Here is a 20,700-nt window from a genome sequence, read left to right as displayed (position 1 = left end):
ATAGATGATAAAACTAATGGAATAATGTGAAATGCCCAAAGGAGTCTTAGCCACAATACAAGAAGAGGTTTTTGTTGGACCAAGTATGCAGAAAATATATGCCAAAATACATTCTTCAGAAAGCAACATCGTAGAAAAGTATCTAAAACCTCATTTTGGATAGTCAGTTATTCTTTTCACATTTTTTAATTCGTTATGTTCAATCGTACTTTATGATTAATTTGAGCTAAGTCGAAACCAGCTCGACACGAACTTTCTCTTAATGCTTTTATGTAAACTTCGTCGTCTATGGAAGTGTGACCTCAATCATTGTGTAAATAATTTCTTGAATAAGTAACTCGACCAAATTCAACTTAAAAACGTGGCCAATTTTCAATCTGCATACATAAAGAAGTCAAATTAAATTATTTTTACCTTGCAAGTGGTACACGTTTGTATGTCCGCATGTGACGCAACCACAGTCCGAGAAATTGGTGGCCGCTCAACTTAAAGCTGACTCATCTTTACCCATTAATTTAACCTCTCATATTTTGTAATGTTGATGCAACAGAGTTTATTTCTTTTATATTGGAGCAATATTATTCATCGTGAGCATATGAGGCAGAATAGTTACTTTTACATTATCAATAGAGTTATAATACATTTTTATTTACTAGACAATGTGACAATAATCTAATTATTACATTACGGATGTGATGAATAACGATGCTCTCTATATCCTTAGTTCCATCTCTTTAATATCTACTGTTGACAAATTCTGACTATTTGATTACAGCTCGACTGAACTGTTTGCCACTCTTGGGAGTAGGAATGGTGAAGAAGGGTTTGGTATTTTTTTTCTTAATAAATAGGAAAATTTACACAATATATCTTGTACATAAGGTGTAATTACACTTTATATAATATTTTCTGTAAATTTACATTGTATATAATACATTATATATAATGACGACATAATATAGCTATTTAATGAAAATTAAAATCAAGATTTTAATTCAAGTCAAAGTCAATATTATTTTAATGGGATCCAAAATTTTTCAACCTCGTATTTCATCAACTTCTACCAAAATGTAAAATCTTCTAAAAATTTGATTTTAATCCATACCAATTCTATGTANTTGAAGAAGTCTGCTGAATTATATATTAAAGATGAAAACGGGGATTAATAGTCTTATTAAAGGGTGAATTATTAGGAAAGTACCGTTCGACTAAGGAATATGAACAACAATTGGTTTTTGAAATAAACTCCTTGTACAAATAAAATGTACAGGGATTTTCACAGATAATGAAGTGTCAATACTGAATTGTCTTGTTTGAAATTGTTTTTTGTCCAACACTCAATGAAATTGGGCCAACTGATAATCTGTCAAATCGTCTGACAAAAATCGTTGTACATTTTGCATGATTGTTGATTTTTCTTTTATCATTTATAAAGCAAGCAATCGTGCTCACACTTCTTTTTAAACGATCTTTAGTTACTCGTTACTCGAGCCTCAAACATTATGCTTGCCTTTGTTGGTATGCTCTTACCGCTCACTCGAACCATGCGATTACATTTGTGATAAAGCAACAACAAAAGCTAGAAAATTTATAACTTGTTTAAAAAGAGTAACGAACTTATTTTTATGCATTAGATAATATGACAATGATCTCACTATAACATATATCGATAATAATTTGGAATTTTAAATGAATAACATTACTCTTCGATTGAAAAAGTTTATAATTAGTCTGCCTCTTTCTCATCATTCCATATTTCAAGCAAAAAATGTTCCCCACCATATGTACACACATATATATACACATACACATACACATTCCTCTCTCTATACATGCATAAATGGTAGTGACCATTATGAGAGAGAGAAAGGGAAGAGGGAGTGGGCATAATGTAGGAGCACCAAATTATTTATGTCGGGGGTGGTTTATGGTCGAGTTGTTGCAGTCTTGTAATAGGATTCGAATCCGTAAAGGTAATGGAGCCCCGTTTTGTAAGGAGTTGACATTCATCCATATGGGCCCTGACGTCCCTTTCCAATCTTCAAAGGTTCACATTATTAACACTTAATCAATACTACCAAACAATTGGCTCAACTAATTCAAATCCATCAAGTTGACCAAACTTTTAACTAAATCTATTAAACAATGGTGGGTCGACTAGGGAATGTGAACAACAATTGGTTTTTGAAATAAACTCCTTGTACAGATAAAATGTACAGGTATTTTCACAGATAATGAAGTGTCAATACTGAATTGTCTTGTTTGAAATTATTTTTTGTCCAACACTCAACGAAATTGAGCCAACTGATAATCTGTCAAACCGTCTGACAAAAAGTGCATGATTGTTGATTTTTCTTTTATCATTTATAAAGCAGGCAATCGTGCTCAGACTTCTTTTTAAACGATCTTTAGTTACTCATTACTCGAGCCTCAAACATTATGCTTGCCTTTGTTGGTATGCTCTTACCGCTCACTCGAACCATGCGACTACATTTGTGATAAAGCACCAACAAAAGTTAGAAAATTTTTAACTTGTTTAAAAAGAGTAATGAACTTATTTTTATGCATTGGATAATATGACAATGATCTCACTATCACATATATCGATAATAATTTGGGATTTTAAATGAATAACATTACTCTTCGATTGAAAAAGTTTATAATTAGTCTGCCTCTTTCTCATCATTCCATATTTCAAGCAAAAAATGTTCCCCACCATATGTACACACACATATATACACATACACATACACATTCCTCTCTCTATACATGCATAAATGGTAGTGACCATTATGAGAGAGAGAAAGGGAAGAGGGAGTGGGCATAATGTAGGAGCACCAAATTATTTATGTCGGGGGTGGGTTATGGTCGAGTTGTTGCAGTCTTGTAATAGGATTCGAATCCGTAAAGGTAATGGAGCCCCGTTTTGTAAGGAGTTGACATTCATCCATATGGGCCCTGACGCCCCTTTCCAATCTTCAAAGGTTCACATTATTAACACTTAATCAATACTACCAAACAATTGGCTCAACTAATTCAAATCCATCAAGTTGACCAAACTTTTAACTAAATCTATTAAACAATGGTAGTAAATAAACATTTAGCACTGTCTGATTTATTTAAATATCAATTTCTTAATAAATTTTGACAAAAAATTATTAAATGTATAATTTAAAAATTATAAATATTATAGACACCATGAAATGTGTAATTGAAATTGAAATTTTAAAAAATAAATTCTAAAAAATGGGACCAAATAGGAATTTAATAATTTTCATCATCAAGGTCGAAACTTTGACCCAATAACCTTGGAAATAATCTCCATTTCTAAATATAAGAAATTTCGAATTCTCACTTACCAGATAATCCTAAATTATCTATTGCCAAGTTGTGACATGGTCCACAGATAATTAGGAGAGATTATCGTATCACACAATATGATGACTAACTATTACAGCTTAAATTAATGATTAACTACTATTTAAACTTCAGTCTAAAATATTTTTCTTTATCAACTCTTCGTTATTAAATAAATATTTCATTATATAAAATTAACTCCTACATGCTAGGAGGCAACTTGATTTAATCTTATTAAAAAAAAAAAAATACATTTCACGAGGGATCGCATTCTATTAAATACATTTATGTAACATAATTTTTGCCACGTACAAATTACATGATATGGTTCCCATTTTCTTCTTGCTTTTCTTTGGCCCATCAATATTTTACTTAAATAAAACCTATCTAATGAAAAGGAAAAAAATTAGGGAAAAATTAAAATTTTTATTGTTACAAGTCCTTTCGCAAATCAACCACCACAACGCTAACGTTATCAGTGCTGTGTCGCGCCAAAGCCAGTTTTGTCAACAGAATAGACGCATCGGAGCAGGACTTATCGGAGCTCTCTCCAGATTCCGTCACCGTTATGTCATTTCCAGGCGATCTAGGCGGTGATGGCGGTTTCCGGGATTGAAGACACATACGTGCCACCCCACACGCGGTCTCATTAGACACTACATCCCATAGTCCATCACTCGCCAGAATCAAACACTCATCCTCCGCTGTCCGCTCCGTTATGGTCACCTCCGGTTCAGATATCACATATGGTTTTAAATAACCATCACCTAAAAAAGGAAAAAAAAAATTCATGAATTAATTAGATCGAACATGAAATTGACTAGATCTTCAAGGAATTGCTTGGTTTGAGAGTTCACCAATGGCTCGAGACATTGCTAACACTCCAAGAACTCTTGCTCCGTCCCAAAATATGACACGGCCGCCAGATTCTTCTATCCGATTAAGCTCATCAGGCCGGTCCGGCTGCATCAAATCAACATTTATTTTTATTTTTTAAGATTTGTAATCAAAATTAAATCACCAAGATGCAATCTTGACACAAACCCACCTTATGATCTACGGAAAGGGGAATTGCGATGCCGTTTCTGCAAAGAACAGCGCGAGAATCACCACAATTGGAGACAATTATCTTTTCCGGTGTCACCACAGCCACGACGGCGGTGGATCCGACAGCGTCTGACTGAGGGGTCTGAAGTTCACATCTGCAATTATAAGCCGTTTCGCCGGACCATTCAGTGACTTCCTGGTCCATCTTCAAAAAGCTCCTGAACATTAATTCTTTCCATGATGTTTCACCGGATTTCACCTCGTCTTTTACTATTTCGTGCATTCGGTCCTTGCACTTTATGGCCACCTACAAAAAACCCATATCAAGCTTAATTCTTCTGAACCATTTTTAAGATTTTAAGTTAATCATTTGTAAATCAAACAAGATTATAGTTTATATACATGTGAGCAGCCATGGCCGTCGTATACTCCGAAGAAGTGTATCCCTCTACAAGTATCATCGCTATGGCTGCAAAAAGATGGGTGAATTGCAACTGCATCTTCCATATCTCTTCTTCTTCCACAAACAGAAATCGAGCTAAATTTCGGCAAATCCGGAACGACATAATGTTTTATTCTTGTTAACGATGGTGACTCACGCTCTTTCTGTTCCAGTTGACAATTCACAACCGAGTTTTCGCACTCCCGAGGCGGCGACACCGCCGGAACGGTAACCTCCACCTTCTGTCGTTTCCTTTCGCCGTTGTCCAGCGACGGCGCCACCGCGGTGTCGCTGGGTACAATATTGAACTGCTGACATCCCATCCTTCTTCTCCTAGCGGATTTTGATCTTGGCTCAACGGGTGCAGTAGTCTCGCCCTCACCAATTTTCACTCCACAGCACATACCGGCCATGATTTTTCCTTAATCGCAAATGAATCTAATCGATCAAAAATGAAGCCCTGATTCAGAAAACAGGGAAGAAATAGTTAAGCGAGACACGAAAATCTGATGCGGGTCCAGAAAAGAAAAAAATGAAGCTTTTTGTACACAGGAGACCACATTATAGTTGAAAGGAGAAGTACTGGGTGGGGGGTCAGTTATGGGCAGCTGCCCGTCACCGTCCAGGGCAGAGGGAAAATGTATTGTGTATCCGACATGTAAAGTTGATGTGACGTAAATCGCTGAATACGATGCGAAAAGAATCTTGACCGTCAATTTACATCTCCATTGATAGGAATGCGCCACGTTTAAGGTAACTATAATTTATATACGTGGACCAATAAAAATACAACACGCAGAAGGCTGCCTTTTTAGAGCCGCATGTGACAGGTCCCCTCAACCTGTTATTCTACGAGGATTAACACCACGTGGCAGAATCGTAGTGTACGAGATTCGTCACAGTCATATGCTCGCTCTTACATGACATGGAGCGTGGAGCGTGGTTACAACTTCTCAAAATTGCTCGATTATATCCTTTTAGGTTAGGAAAATTATATTTGAAGCCACCTATTTTTAACGTATCGAGTCTAGTCCAAAATGAACCACCAACTGTATATTGTGTTAGAGCAATTTACTTTTCTATGTGTTGACGGGAAAAAAGTGAAAAGGACATGGAATGTAAATGAAATAAAAGTTTATAAGTTATAGTAACGAGTCATTCCTTTCCATGTTACGCCCTCCCGTTCTTCTTGATTGATTACATTCTTTCATAAAATGGTCCCTATTTTGTTTAATTTTTATTTTCACAAAAATAAAATACCATATTACTTCAATTATTATCTTCTTAACATACAATTAATATTTCGCTAATAATTTATTAATGACTGCCTTGTCAAATAAAAAAGTGTCACATATTATGCTCAGACATGAAAATGTGTAACATGTGAACATGGCATATGTTATATCAAAATTTTATTTTCTTGGAATATTTAATAACACAAAGTCCACCTTTTTCATGTAAAATGAAAAATCGAGAAGCATCGTTCTATAGGTTTCGAAAACGAAGTTTAGGAACGAATTTATTGGTTCTTTCAATTTATCGGACAAATAGTAAGTTATTTTAACGTGACACTGTATTAATCAACACAAGATGAGAGACTAATTGGACAATAAAACCTGTACTCTAACATAAAGCAAAGGGGAGAGGGAAAAAATTTTAAAAAAAAAAAAAAAAAAAGAATAGAAACATATCATAGCGTGAGCAACACGCTCTACTGTTATGCGAGTTGGGGTGGAAGTAATTAAATGCAATAAAGGCATAGAAGAAGGGACGATTTAAAACTAGTATGGGACCACATGACAATGTCGATTGACGCTAACAAAATATCCCGGTTAGCGTGACATGGGTCACCGCTCGACGGACTTCCCCTTTCCTGCGGTTATCTACGCCGTCCATTGCACACATTGTAATTTTCAATTGTTTTCTTTAGAGTGATGATATTCTTTCGTGCGACAACCACCCGTTTAAAGAGTAATTACATGACATTACATCCTGTCAATAGTGGTTGATGCTAAATTGTATTATTCTTTCCTTTATTACTATTTGATTTCTTTTATTTCCAAAGACTTTATTTCTTATACTCATTTTCAATTACACGTTTCTTTAAAACAATATTTTACACACAAGTTTAAAATTTTTTTTACTTTTTAACCACATATTTTTAAAAAAATTACTATTCAAATCATTATTTTTCTCTAAATTCTTTTTATAATAACCATCAAATAGGGGATAATATAACTTCCATAAATTGTAGATTTTATAGTAGGGGGATAATAAACAAGTACTCTCTATCCCATAGATATAAAAATATATTTGCTTTCCATTTTCATTTCTTCCAAAACTTGGGTCATTTTTCTTTTTTAACAATGGAATTGATATATTAGTCATTTAATATTACTCTTATTTAGCCCTTGCTTGATCCCCATTTTGGGAGAAATAATGTATTTTGAATAATAGATTAATGGAGATTGTGTGGTTAAAAATTAAAGAAAAAATTTGAGTTTGCGTGTAATATTATTTTATTGAAAAATATTTGATTGAAAATAAATTTTAAAAAAAATGAGAATCAAACGAACATTTACTGTGTATTGTAATCAATAAATATAAAGTACTCGTATTTGAATTGTTATTCAAAAGGGGGATTGGAATTTCTGTATTTTGTTTTTGAGTACATAATTTGTTAAAAAAAAAAAAGTTTGGGATCACAACTGCAATTATTCTTTTTCAATTTTGACAATTTTTACTATTTTTAACGGTCAAACTAACAGAATTGGAAGGTAGGGAGCAAATAGAACTTCGAAGTTCATACAAGGGATTTTTCATACCTCAAAGTTTCAAATAGAGACGTTTTATACAATTTTCACTAGGTACGAAAGGTTTATCGCCCATCATCAAGTATGTAGGGGTTTTCTACTGTTAAACCCTTTTCAATTATATTAATTTCTTATATCTTAACTTTTAAACAACTTATTCTTCTCTTAACTACTTTTAAGCGTGCATTTGATTGTCAATATTTTTCATGAAATATATCATTTTTCTATTAAAATTTCTATTTTTATGTTGTTTGATTGATTTTTTTCCATAGAAAATATTTTCCTATTTCTGGTCACGTGATCATATTTTCCTTGAAAACGGATAAAATATCTTCTTTAGGAGGAGTAAGTTTTTATTTTTCAAGTAATTCACTTTCTATTTTCTCTCATCTACTCTCTTTCCTTCCCATCTACCATACCAATGTAGCACCACACAGAGAATTTGCTACACGGTCATCGTACACAGATGCGTGCGCCTTCTATATGCAGTGAAGCTGCTGTGAGCGTCGTTGTATAACAATGTTCAGAGTGAATTGCTACTACACTCAATCGTTGCCAGTTTGCTGCAAGTAACACCGCCTATACCACCACGAAATCCCAATAAACACCAAAACATGGAAACATCACCACCACTACCTCAACAAGAAAAACAACGAACAACATCATCGATCACGTGCTGTAGCGACGCTGTATAGAAAAGCCACTGCGCGATCACCATATGCAGCTGCGTGCGACTCGTCGCTCTACAACGATGCTCACGGAGAAATGTAGTTGCACAGCGACGATCGTTGTGTACTACCATCACTGCCGTTGTGGTCTTCGACGGTACCGACTGTCCATATGCAAGAGAAAGGGTGGAGAAAGACGGGAGGGGAATAAGATGGAGAAAATAATTTAGGGTTTGAATGGGACAGATGGAGATAGGGCGAGAGTATATAAATTTATTTATTAATATTAAAATATAAAACTATCACCTGATTTTTGTACAAGTAAGTTTTAAATTTTATTTTTGAAATTCAATCTTTAAATACCCATCTCCCTTTAATTTCCACTAAACAGAAATAAATAGGCCCATTTATAAACCTACAAAGCCATCAAGTCATGAATTCAGAAGTTGGAAGAAAAATAGGAGAAAACACGACTCTCTTCTTTTCCGTCCGTTTTTTCGACGGTCTCTTCTTTCTATTTTTTTTGTAGGCATACTTCTTCTTTCTCATTTATCCCGAGGACTTCTTCTACATATATATGTGCGTATAAATTGCTGAATGGTCTTTCACATAACTTGGAAAAGTTAAGGAAGCTTTCGTTGGCAGGACTTTTATCTATTCTTGTTTCGTGCGGGTTAGTCGCTAACAATTAAAAAGGATCAGACGATTGTGTAAGGGACAAACCTCTTGAGACAAAGTCCCAAAAAGGGGTGTTCTTTTATTGGCGATGACTTTACAATTGGAAATTAAAAACAACGTGCCTCCAAGGGGCGCAAGCACACGAGTTACTGAAAGAAAAGTGTTTAAATCTAAGCTAAGGAAATGAAAATTACATATTCTCTGTTCGAGAGTTTTGGATTCGGTCCCTTGCTTCTATGTCCTTTCTTCCTTTTATATTTCATGGACGATCTCTTTGTGATCAACCGCCCTAAAAACTGCTTGATCGTCCTATAACTGCCCACTTTTTTCGTAATGACCAACTTGTCATAAAAACTGCCTCTTTTAACTGCTGCCATTACTCTTCATTGTTCAACCGCTTTCGATTGAATTCCTTGAATCGTGGAACGTGATAGGGCTACTCTAATAACTGCTTTGATAACTGCATTTCTTGATGACCACGACACTTTATGTTTGTTAAGATCTTGGGCGACTTGAAGGTTTGGGCGAGAATAGAGTAACAGCTCTGGGCGACTGTATGACACTTCATTCGCTCAGATTCTGGGCGACTTGCAAACTTGGGCGATGGCGTTATCGCGTTCCTGGGCCTCCTTATTTGGGCCTTTATCTTGATTTGTTCGATTGGGTTTCGTTCTTTGGGTTATCTGATTTTGGGGATCCTCCAATTGGGCTTCACTCCTTGGGCTGTTCGATTTGGGATGAATTTTTATGTGTCAACAATTACCCTCCAATATGACAGGATTAATAATAATTATTAAAGTTTGCCATATTCACTTTGTGTTTCCAGCAACATTCGAAATTCCCAAGAATTTCAATCATTGTTTTCTTCTATAACTTGAAAATGTGCGTCGTTTTGCAAACCTTTATAAACCCCAAACACGCCATTTCACTGCACCATTAAACCACGCCTCAAATTTTTTGCGTCTCTCTCGCGATTTACTGTTCATCTCTTGCTTCCCTGCTACGTAACCCTGAAAAACTTCGTTCCTTCTCAAATGGCTGCTTCACAATCTCAAGCTGGCGACTCCTTTAGTTTTGATGATTTTCAGAAACTTCTGAGTCGCCCATACATAACTTCAAGTTTTCTCGCGCCCGCCGATGTTGAACGTAATGAGTTCTACTTGGGTCCTTTCTTCAACAATGTAGAGGCAGTTGAACAGGCGGCGATGGGTCAGCTGTTTCCTTGCACTCGTGGCCCTCCTTTTTTAAACTCTCTGCCGCTAGGGCCACTTCGCGAAAGAGGTATTTGCACTTGGCCTAAATCTGATGTTGCTTTTCGTAGGTGGCATGCTCGCCTTGTGAGTCATGTTCCTACTAAGACACTTTTTGATAGCGCTAGGATTTCTGATTTGTTAAAAATCTCTATTCGCCCCCTACTTTTGATTCAGCACTCTTTTCGATTGCTTTGAATTTTTGGTCTCCCGAGTATAACACCTTTATTTTCCCTCTTGGCCCCATGTCTATTACCTTAAGGGATGTTGGGGCCCTGGTGAATCTACCACCTTTGGGCGATACCATTTTTCCTGGTATCTTGGTTTCTGGTGGCGACCCAAAATTTGGTAAAAACTACACCGATTCTTATTCAAGCCTGCAGACCCTTCACAATCATTCGAGCCCTGAGCCTTCTCATACTGAGCGAGTGGCCTTCCTTTTAGTTTGGCTTTGTAAATATGTTTTGTGCGTGCCAAGCATAAAGCCCTCCCTAAGTTATTTACCTATAGCGCACGAATTGGCGCGTGGTAGACCTTTGAATTTATGTTCTTTGTTTTTGGCTGCCCTTTATAGAGGCATGGCCTCTCTTCAAGCTCAATCGAAGAATGGTGCATCTCCCACTGGCAGTGGACCTCTTTGGTTCACTCAACTGTGGTTGAGATCCTATTTTCCATTGCTTGGTGTTCCATCAATCTCTCGCTCCCCTGCTAGTTGTTATGGGCTAGTCATGGAGCCCTTAACTCTTGTAAATATGTCCAGAAGGGACATTTTTTCATTCTTTTATTCTTTGGATTCAATCCCTTCCTTTTTTCATTTTCCTCTTTTTTTGGCTCCAAATTATGTACATCCCCCTTCCACTATAGATAGCGCGAGCACCTCCCTGCTCATTTGAATCCAGTTTTTAACCGGGAGGGAGCTATTTCATGATATTCTAACTGGGACCAATGCCAAGGCAGGTGCAGAGATTTATGCTCCCCAATTTTTTGCTCGTCAGCTTGGTTTCGGCCAAACTTGGCCTGTTCCTCCTTGCTATTTAAGGAACTTAGTTGACCGTTTTTATACCATTAATAAGGGAGAGGCAGAGGTTATAGATGCTCGTAATCTTCTTTTAACCAGCCATTTTTCATTAGCCCCTTTCAATTCTAGCCACGCCATTCACCCTCTTTTTGAACAACTCTGGCCGTCGGTGAAGCGCAGATTATTTGCGACTGACGTCAATCGTGCCTTTCATTCATTAGACCAACCGAGCATTTCTTCTCCTCCCCCTGTTTTGGTCACCCCCTTGTCCGTTCGGAGTCCTTCTCCTTCTTGTCGCCCTAAACAGTCTGCTCGTCCATCTTCTTCTTTCCCTGCCAAGCCTACTACAGCCAAGAGTGCTCCAAGCAGCAAACGGCCAGCCTCAGCATCTCCATTCTGGAGGATGATATTGATGATGATGATGATGATGATGCCCCTCTTATCGTCAGGAAGAGGGTAATTAAGTTGGTTTATTCACAAGCATACTTTTCCATACTTGAAACTTTTCTGTATGCTGATGATCTTTTGGACTTCTCAGAAAAGCTTAGCCTCTCCTTCAAAGGCTTTGGCATTGACAGCTCCTGCTCCATCATCCTCCGCTGAGGTTGCTTCATCCAAACCGATTGATGAGGGGACTACGCTTAAAGAGACGTCTTCAGTCCCAGAATCCTCATCACAACCCGTGGATGAGTCACCTTCTTACTAGGGCGCCAACCCCCCAAACATTGAAGCAGAAGGTAATTCAGTTTTTTGATGTCTTACCTTTGCTTGTTCTGTTGATTTCTGATTTGTTGCTCTTGAGTTTTGCAGATACTCCTATGAGTCCGCCCGTTGTGGCAACATCTTCTCGCTCAGACAAGGGAAAGTCCTCACGAATGGAGAAGTCGTTGGTGGCAAGCTTGGCTGAGGGCATGCCATCTTCTACGATTGTTGATGAGGTAGTCTTTGCTTCACTTCCATTTCTATCTTGTTCGTTGTAGTGAGAATCTTTAATATTGGCAACCTTCTTTGCAGGATGCTGACAGGATTGTGCGTTTTATCCAAGACTTGTTCGCTTCTTGGGGGCAAGTCCAGACGTCTTGCCCTGCTCCATCTGATCGTCCCACTGCTTCTTCAGAGGAAGATTTGAAGTTCCTCAAGGAGTTGATATTTGAGTACTTGTCCTTCATGGATATGGACATTGGAAGGGCTAGTGCTACCAAACACAAGGATAAACTTGAGCATCTGAATGCGAATTTGGAGCAAGCACTAACGCTTCCGTCGCTTAATCTTACTGCCGATTTTAAAGCGACATTGAAGGTTATCCACTCCGAGGTCTTTTCTTTACTGGCCAAGAATGCTGAACTAAAGGTCAAAAGTACTCAATATCTTCGAGCCGTATCTGAGAAAGAGTCTTTGCGTATGGAGATTAACAAGGCTGAGGACGAGTTGAAAGAAATCTCTTCCCAAGTCATGGTTGAAGACTCTTTGATGGTTAGTTTGGCTGCTCAGATGAAGGAACTTCAAGCCAAAATGGACGACTGCAGGGCGAGAATGGCTGCTAAAAAGCGCAACGCCTCCCAGGAATTGAGCGAACTAAGTCCTTGGTCGAGCAGTACAAGAAGTTGGAAGTTGATGATGATGTCGCGGCTGAATTGAACATCACTTCCTCTCGGCAGAACGAGGATTGGGAAAAACTTAGGGAACGAATTCGTTCAGTATAGGGTAGACTGTAATTAAGACATATGATGTCTTTTTTTTCTTTTGTAATTCGATTTTTTGTAACTTTGTTCATCATTAATGAACATTAACTTCTTGTGCATTTATTTGACTTTTTTTTTAGTCGTCAATTCTTTAAGCATTTAATTGCTTTGTGCTAAAAATCTTGTCTGCTTTCTCTTGATATTTCCACCACTTTTCCCAAGACTTTAGGCTATTTAATTCTGTTTATTAGGTAGAAATGTGACTGTTCATATTCTGTCTTTTCGTCTCCACCCCCTATAAATGCTTCGCATTTTCCATCTTTTATCTACATCTTCATTTTCTTCTTTGAAACTAATTTGCTATCATTGCTTGGCATTCTGACAATCGATCTGACCCAAAATGGACTGTTTAGTCCGCCCATTTTATTATTTACCTTGATGTCACCTTTGGTATGGGAGGTATAGGAAATATTTTCTGGCCAGCAGCGAAGTTTTACCTTCAAAGTTCTTCCCATCGTCTCTTTGTCCTTTACAAGGAGTCAATGATAGAAGGCAATTTTTTGGGCTGCTTGTGGGCCACTTTGCTTACTAAGAGTGCTTCTCAGCTTGCTTGCTGAGAGTGCTTCTCAGCCTCTTTGCTCGCAATTGTAGCGATACATTTAGGAAGGTGGTGAGGCCAGTCCACCCTCTTACTCGACGATCCCACCTTTGCAGCGATACATTTAGGAAGGCGGTGTGAGGCTTACTCAGCGATCAGCCGGGAGATTATCTTACTTTTAGTTGTATTTTGTAGAGTATCCATTATTTGTATTTTTGCATTTTTGTAATGAACGTTTGATAATAAAGGACTTCATTTGAACGTATTTCGCTCTGACTTTGTTATCCTTTAATCGTTCAACATATTTTGATTATACTCTTATCTGTTCACATTCCCATAAAGAAAGAATATATTTTTTCAAATATTTGCCGTTAATGAATCTCACGTGCTTGGTGCCATCTAAATCTTCCAAGTGATATGCTCCATTGGGCAACACACTGTTTATTTTGTATGACCCTTCCCAATTGGGCGACCACTTCCCGTACTTTAGATCTTTCCTATCCAAAGGGAGTATTGTCTTCCAAACTAGTTCACCCAGGCTGAACGACTTGGCTATGACTTTTTTATTATAAAACTTAGCCATTCTTTGTTTTTGCACTTGTAATCTATCTAAGACGTCCAACTTTAATTCGTCTAACCCCAATAAATTTTGAACTAGTGATTCGGCATACTCATCATCATTCAACTTATGCTGTAAGCACACTCTGATTGATTGCACGTTGATTTCCATAGGCAAAACGGCTTCTTATCCATAAACAAGTTGGAAAGGAGTAACCTTGGTACTTGAGCGAGGTGATGTCCTATAAGCCCATAAGGCCTTGTTCAGACATTCGTGCCAATTTCTGGCATTTTTATCTATCATCTTTCTGATGATATTTTTTAGAATCTTATTAGAAGATTTCGCTTGTCCGTTGGATTGAGCGTAGTATGGTGTGGAGTTCACTAATTTAACCCCAAACTCGCTCAAAATTTTGTTTACTTGATCCCCATTCAAAGATGTTCCTTGATCTACCATTAACGTTTGTGGGATTCCAAACCTATAGATAATGTGATCACGGATAAACTCTATAACATTTTTCTGGGTGATCTCTTTCAGAGGTACCGCTTCTACCCATTTGGTGAAATAGTCAGTTGCAACTATAACAAAAGTATGTTGCTTGGATGATGGGGGATAAATCTTCCCTATCAGGTCTATCGCCCAACCCTTGAATGGCCAAGGTTTAATAATAGGTGTCATTTCTCGTGCTGGCGCCCTTTGTATTGGACCATGTTTTTGGCATGCTAAACAACTTTTTGCATACTGGACGCATGATTCTCCCATTCTTGGCCAAAAATATCCACTCCTAGTAATTAACCATCTCATCCTTTGGCCAGCTTGATGAGCCCCACATATCCCTTCGTGCACCTCAGCCATGATCGTCTTGGCTTCTTGCAAACTTACACACTTTAGTAATACACCATCAGAGCGTTTCTTAAACAACTCTTCATCTATTAGTGTGTAATTCAGCAAACATAGCTTCATTTTCCTACTAATCCCTCCATTAGGTTCTTTAAGGAACCCTTTAATCTCTGTTCTCCAATTCTTGCATCTCCATCTTGTATGTAGTGGAGTTCAATCTTTCTCGCCCTTCTTTAAGTCACAAGCAATATGATTCCATACTCACAAGTAGACTTCCAATTCAAAATCTTTGAGTACCCTGATGCCATTTGGGCTAACTCATTTGCTACGTCGTTATATATCCTATTAACGCATTGGAGTTCTACTTGATCGAATTCTTCTAATAATTCTTGGGCGATCTCGTATTGACTTATAATGGAATCACTTTGACATTTAAAATCACCGATCAATTGATGGATCACCAATTGAGAATCGCCCCTAACGATCACACTTCTTACTCCCATATCTATCATTAGTTCTAGGCCTACAATTAAGGCTTCATATTCGGCTTGATTGTTGGTGCACATTCTATCTAAAGTGAATGCAAACTTGTAGCAAATCCCTAAAGAATTAATCAATGCTACTCCTACTCCTACATCTTTAGAAGTTTTTGACCCATCGAAATACAACACCCAAGGTTTTAACTCGAACGAATTGATTTCTAGTTCGATCTCTTCAGGCATATCAAGGCATGGATGATCGGCTAAAAAGTTAGTCAAAGCCTGATTTTTGACTGTCTTTTGAGGTATATATTGTATTTCGAATTCTGATAAAGCTAGTGTCCAAAGGCCTACCCTTTGGTGTAAAATAGGGCGCGAGAACATATACTTGACTAAATTTACTTTAGAAATTAAATAAACGGTTACGGGCCGTAAATAAGCCCTTAATTTTGTACATGTGAAATACAATGCAAGACATAATTTTTCGATAGCAGAGTAATTACATTCACATCTCGTTAACCGTCTACTTAAGTAGTAAATTGCCCTTTCTTCACCAAATTGGTCTTCCTGTGCGACCATTCCAGCTATTGATTCTTTTTCAGCCGATACATACATCTTCATTGGCCGTCCCTGGATTGGTGACACCAACACTGGTGGATTTGATAGATATGTCTTCAGGCTTTCAAAAGCCTTTTGATGTTCTTCTTTCCAGACGAATTCGTCCTGATTTTTCAGCTTTAATAGCGGTGAAAAGACTTTAGTTCGTCCTGCACAGTTAGAAATAAAGCGTCTTAAAAAATTTATTTGGCCTAGAAACCTCTGAACTCCTTTTTGTTGCTAGGTGGTTTGGCTTCTAAAATAGCCGTCGCTTTATTTTTATCAAGTTCAATCACTCTCTTGTGTACTAAGAAACCAAGAAAGTTCCCTGCATTAACACCAAATGCACACTTCAAGGGATTCAACTTTAGCTTATATTGCTTCATTCGTTTAAACGAATATCTTAACTGTTCGAAATGGTCCTCTTCTTTAATGGACTTGACTACTATGTCGTCTATATACACCTCAACAAACTTGCCTATCATATCATGAAAGATTAAATTCATTGCCCTTTGATAAGTTGCCCCTACATTTTTTAGGCCGAAAGGCATAACCAGCCATTCAAAGCATCCTAGAGACCCAGGGCATCTAAAGGCAGTTTTGTGTATGTCTTCTTCAGCTATATAAATTTGATTGTATCCTGAATACCCATCCATGAAAGAATACATGACATGTCCGGCAGTTGAATCTACTAAAGAATCCACCGTGGGCATTGGATACTCATCTTTGGGTGTAGCTATGTTTAAATTTCTAAAATCTATACACACTCTTAGTTTACCATTCTTTTTTAGTACTGGCACGACATTGGACAACCATTCGACATATCTGGCTGTTCTAATAAAACCTGCTTTCAATAATCGCTCTATCTCTTTCTTGATTTCAGGGAGTACATTGGGAGCAAAACGTCTAGGAGGCTGCCTATGAGCTTTAAAGTTGGGCTTAGTTGGTAACCTATGTTCTACCAAGTCTCTATCTAAACCAGGCATTTGTTCATATTCCCAAGCAAAACAATCTTTGTACTCTTTTAACAAAGCGATTAACTTGTTACTAACCTCTTGGTCGAGCATTTGGCTGATGAATGTTGGGCAATCTTCTCCTTCATTGCCAATATTTACTTTGATCAGAGGGTCTTGTGCTTGAGCGTATCCAGGTTTGGCGATCCGCATTACTTCGTCATCCAGTTCCCTTGTAAGTACTTCCTCTTCTAAACAGTCCACCTTGTTGACTTCTCGGTCAATGCTTTGCTCTAACTCGAATACTGCCAACTTGTCCTTCAGCACTTTTAGGGCAGTTTCTTCCTTCGCCTTGTCATTGAATTCCTTATCGAAAGCCATCAGTCTGGCTTTGAAGGCTTGAATGTCGGCCATTTGCTTTCGTAACTCAGAATCCATTCAAGATTCCTTGATTATTCTTTTGCCAATCACTGGCTCTTCCAGGGCCACTATATTTGGCCTCATCTGTTTGAACATCTCAGTGAGTGCGTCCACTAAGAACGGTTCTTCACTTTGCACGACAACCTGAGCTTCTTCCCCGTCTTGTACTACCCTGACAAGTCCATAGTTTCCTTCGTACATGAACTTTTCGACCGAGTTTGCTTCTGTGACAAAAGGCCTATGATCGGCCTGTACCACCTCTGCTTCGCCTTTGTCATTCCAAAAGATCAGGCATTGATGGAGCGATGAGGGTATACAGCGACTTTCATGCATCCAATCTCTTCCTAGTAGCACGTTGTAACTAGTAGGACCATCTATTACAAAGAAGACAGTGGTCCTAGTAGTCGTCCCTATAGTTATGTCCAATGGCATAACTCCTTTAGCTGAGTTGTTCCTCCATTGAAGCTAGTGAGGATGGCTTCTATAGGAATCATGTCACCCTCTGTCTTTGCGAACTTCCTCATCATCCTAGATGGAATGGTGTTTATAGCTGCTTCATTGTCGACAAGCACTTTTGCCACTGGGACGCCATTAACTAGAGCTTTAACGTATAATGGCCTCAAGTGTTTAGTCAATTTCATGGCTGGCCGTTTAAAAATAACCTTTTTGACAGCCTCTATTTCTACTTCCTGCTTGTTTTCTGTTGAATTATCCCCCTGTGATAAGTCGACGTGTAGTATATCACACTGATCCTCTGTCTCCTGAATTTCCTTCCTACTTCTTTCTAATGCTTCCTCATCAGTTAGCCAACCTGTGGGAGGGGGCATTATTCTTAGAGGTGGCCCATACTTTTCAGAGCGAGGCACTCTCTTCTTCCTTTTGGGTGTCCCGTACAGTACGTAGAAATCGAAAGGGCGCCCAGATGGTTCCCCCAACAAGTCTACTTCGCGAACTCCCTCTTGATGTAGTTGCTTTAACAGATTATTGCGCGATACTCCTCTTTTTCTTCTCTCTGCTTCTAGGTCGATTTCTTCTTCAATATCTGTCATCTCGTCGTCCTCTTCATCGTTGTAGGCCTCTCTAGAAGTCTGGCCTTCTTCACATACCAGCACGCAGGCTTCTCCTTCGTTGTCCTCCCTCTCTTCTTCTTTTTCTTTATTCTTGAATTCATTGGCCAGTAAGTAATTATTGGCCACGACAGGAGGCAACGTACCGAATTGGATAGTGAGGGGCTGATCTGGATCTTCTTCATCCCTTCTGTCTCGCTCAAACCTTGATCTTCCAGAAGAAGTTTCTAGCAGTTCCTTCATTGATTCATCTGTACCGATCTCTTCATTACTTTTGAGGACGTTTTGATTAGCTACCTTGAGTAGTTTAGGTGCTTTAGGATGTGGCATTTCCTGTTGCTGCCTCATCATCCATCCGTAGTTTCGTTGGAAACGCCTTTGTTGGATCCTAGTCATCTTATCGAAGGGTATTGCCCTTCCTGCATTATACTGGAATGAATGCCATACATTTGGTCGGCGAGGTTGCGGCTTGAATGTTCTTCCATTATCTACTGGCCTGAACTGCCTCTCAAAAGGCGGTCCTCTATAGAATGATGTACCTCACCCTCTACCAGGCTGAGTGTTTGAGAAGAAGGTAGGGCGATGAGGATACTGTCATATCCCTGATTTCTCCGTATTTCCATTCACTTCTTTCTTACACCTTGCACACAGGACGTCTTCGTCCTTTTTTGGTTATTTCCCCTTGATTCGTTCAAAGACACTGGGATGTGGTCTAGGATCCTCTTCTCCATCATCTACGACCAACTTGAATTTTGGTAACTTGCTTTTGAATCCAGATATTACCATGTTTACTCCAAGTGGCTGTGGGAAAGGATTCTCGTCTACTGCCATCTTTTTCTTATCATCGAACGTAATTCGTCCTGATTCAATGGCATCTTGTAATACATGGCGGAAAACCAAGCAATTGTTAGTAAAATGTGACCATGCATTATGCCACTTACAATATTTTTTACCCTTGATTTGTTCAGGGTTTGGCAATTTGTGCTTATCGCTCAACTTTGTATGCTTATCCCTATATAATTTATCGAATATAAGGTCAACTTTGGTCATATCGAACAAGAACGTTCTAGCATTTATGTTTCCATCTTTTATGGGCTCATCTTTGCCCGATGGTCTGGGCTTGGCCATTATGGGACAAGTATATGCATCCCCTTTGACCAATTCGGCCAAACACATTTCGGCCTGATCGTATAACTCGTCGTCGATGGTATGACCGTCAAAATTTGGGTCTTTGTAATAAGTCCATTTACTAGAATTTTTCATTTGTTCTTCTTCTCTTATCAGTCGCTCATACCTAGTCACATTCGCACTTAACTGGAAAAGGTCAGGAAATTCCTTGTCCTGGAACTTCTTTTTTAAATCAAAGCTCAAGCAGCCCTGAGCGATTTTGACAAATTCTTTTTCGAGCAGAGGTACAAAACACTTGCTTCTTGCTGTTTTGAACGTTTGGAGAAAACTTTCTGCCCATTCGTTTGACATTTGACGTAGATTCGCCAAATCAGTCAAAGTGACTTCAGACTTAGTTTTATAAAACTGAGCGTGAAACAACTGTTCCAGTTGTTGCCATGTTTGAACAGAGTTCGCTGGCAAGTTGATGAATTAGGAGAAAGCTACTCCTGTTAACGAACTAGGGAAAAGTCTCATTTTATGGTAATCAGTTACATCACCACTTTGTAATGTGAATCACCCTATATGTTCTAGAGTAGACACCTCTCCTAAACCGGTAAACAGTGAGAATTTTGGAACTTTGTACCCTCTAGGCCATGGATATGCTTGGTCTACCCAATCAAGATATGGCTTTGTGTACGTCGGCCTAATGACAGGACGCACCCCAAAAGCCATCTGATCCTGTACGATTTCCATAATCTGGTTCCTCAACATGATGTTGGGGTCATATGGAATTCCTACAGGTTGATTAACCAGTTGATTTGCATGAGGCCTGATATTTGTTACTTGATTGGCAACAAAATTACCATGATTAGGGCCATTACTATTAGCCTGAACATCTATTCCCTCATTAACACGTGGAATATTCTGTCCATTGTTTAGGACATTATCTCTCACGTTTGGATTACCCCCCAAGTTAGGCATACCACTACCATTGTTTTGATTTGGTACTGTAGTACCCTTCTTGGTTTGAAGTAGAGGGATCAGAAAGCGGTTCTACCCCTTGATTCGGATTTAGGACCGAGGGATTATGTCCCACAATTGTCCTAGTTTGAAAGTGATTTG

The 20,700-nt window shown here is 38.4% G+C and overlaps 1 protein-coding gene across 1 annotated transcript; it reads right to left on the bottom strand.

Annotated features, from left to right (window-relative positions):
- Positions 1-3,610: 3,610 nt before the first annotated feature.
- On the bottom strand, positions 3,611-5,423 carry LOC111407408 (protein phosphatase 2C 37-like). The gene is made up of 4 exons (XM_023036858.1): positions 4,807-5,423; positions 4,406-4,711; positions 4,215-4,320; positions 3,611-4,124 (listed from the first exon to the last, which is right to left on the bottom strand). Exons 1-4 carry the CDS (start codon positions 5,257-5,259, stop codon positions 3,790-3,792), a joined length of 1,200 nt encoding a protein of 399 aa, XP_022892626.1. The 5' UTR covers positions 5,260-5,423; the 3' UTR covers positions 3,611-3,789.
- Positions 5,424-20,700: the final 15,277 nt, after the last annotated feature.

The sequence above is a fragment of the Olea europaea genome, chromosome 13, assembly GCF_002742605.1.
Source record: "Olea europaea var. sylvestris chromosome 13, O_europaea_v1, whole genome shotgun sequence".
NCBI lineage: Eukaryota > Viridiplantae > Streptophyta > Magnoliopsida > Lamiales > Oleaceae > Olea > Olea europaea.
This window is presented reverse-complemented; position numbering and strand designations above follow the sequence as displayed.

Excerpts from the sequence above, each read along its gene's own strand:
- LOC111407408 (XM_023036858.1), bottom strand. The coding sequence starts at position 5,259 with ATGGCCGGTATGTGCTGTGGAGTGAAAATTGGTGAGGGCGAGACTACT. Across the intron at positions 4,712-4,806 it reads ACGGCCATGGCTGCTCACAT|GTGGCCATAAAGTGCAAGGA; the intron begins GTATATAAACTA and ends GGTTTTTTGTAG. Across the intron at positions 4,321-4,405 it reads CCCTTTCCGTAGATCATAAG|CCGGACCGGCCTGATGAGCT; the intron begins GTGGGTTTGTGT and ends GATTTGATGCAG.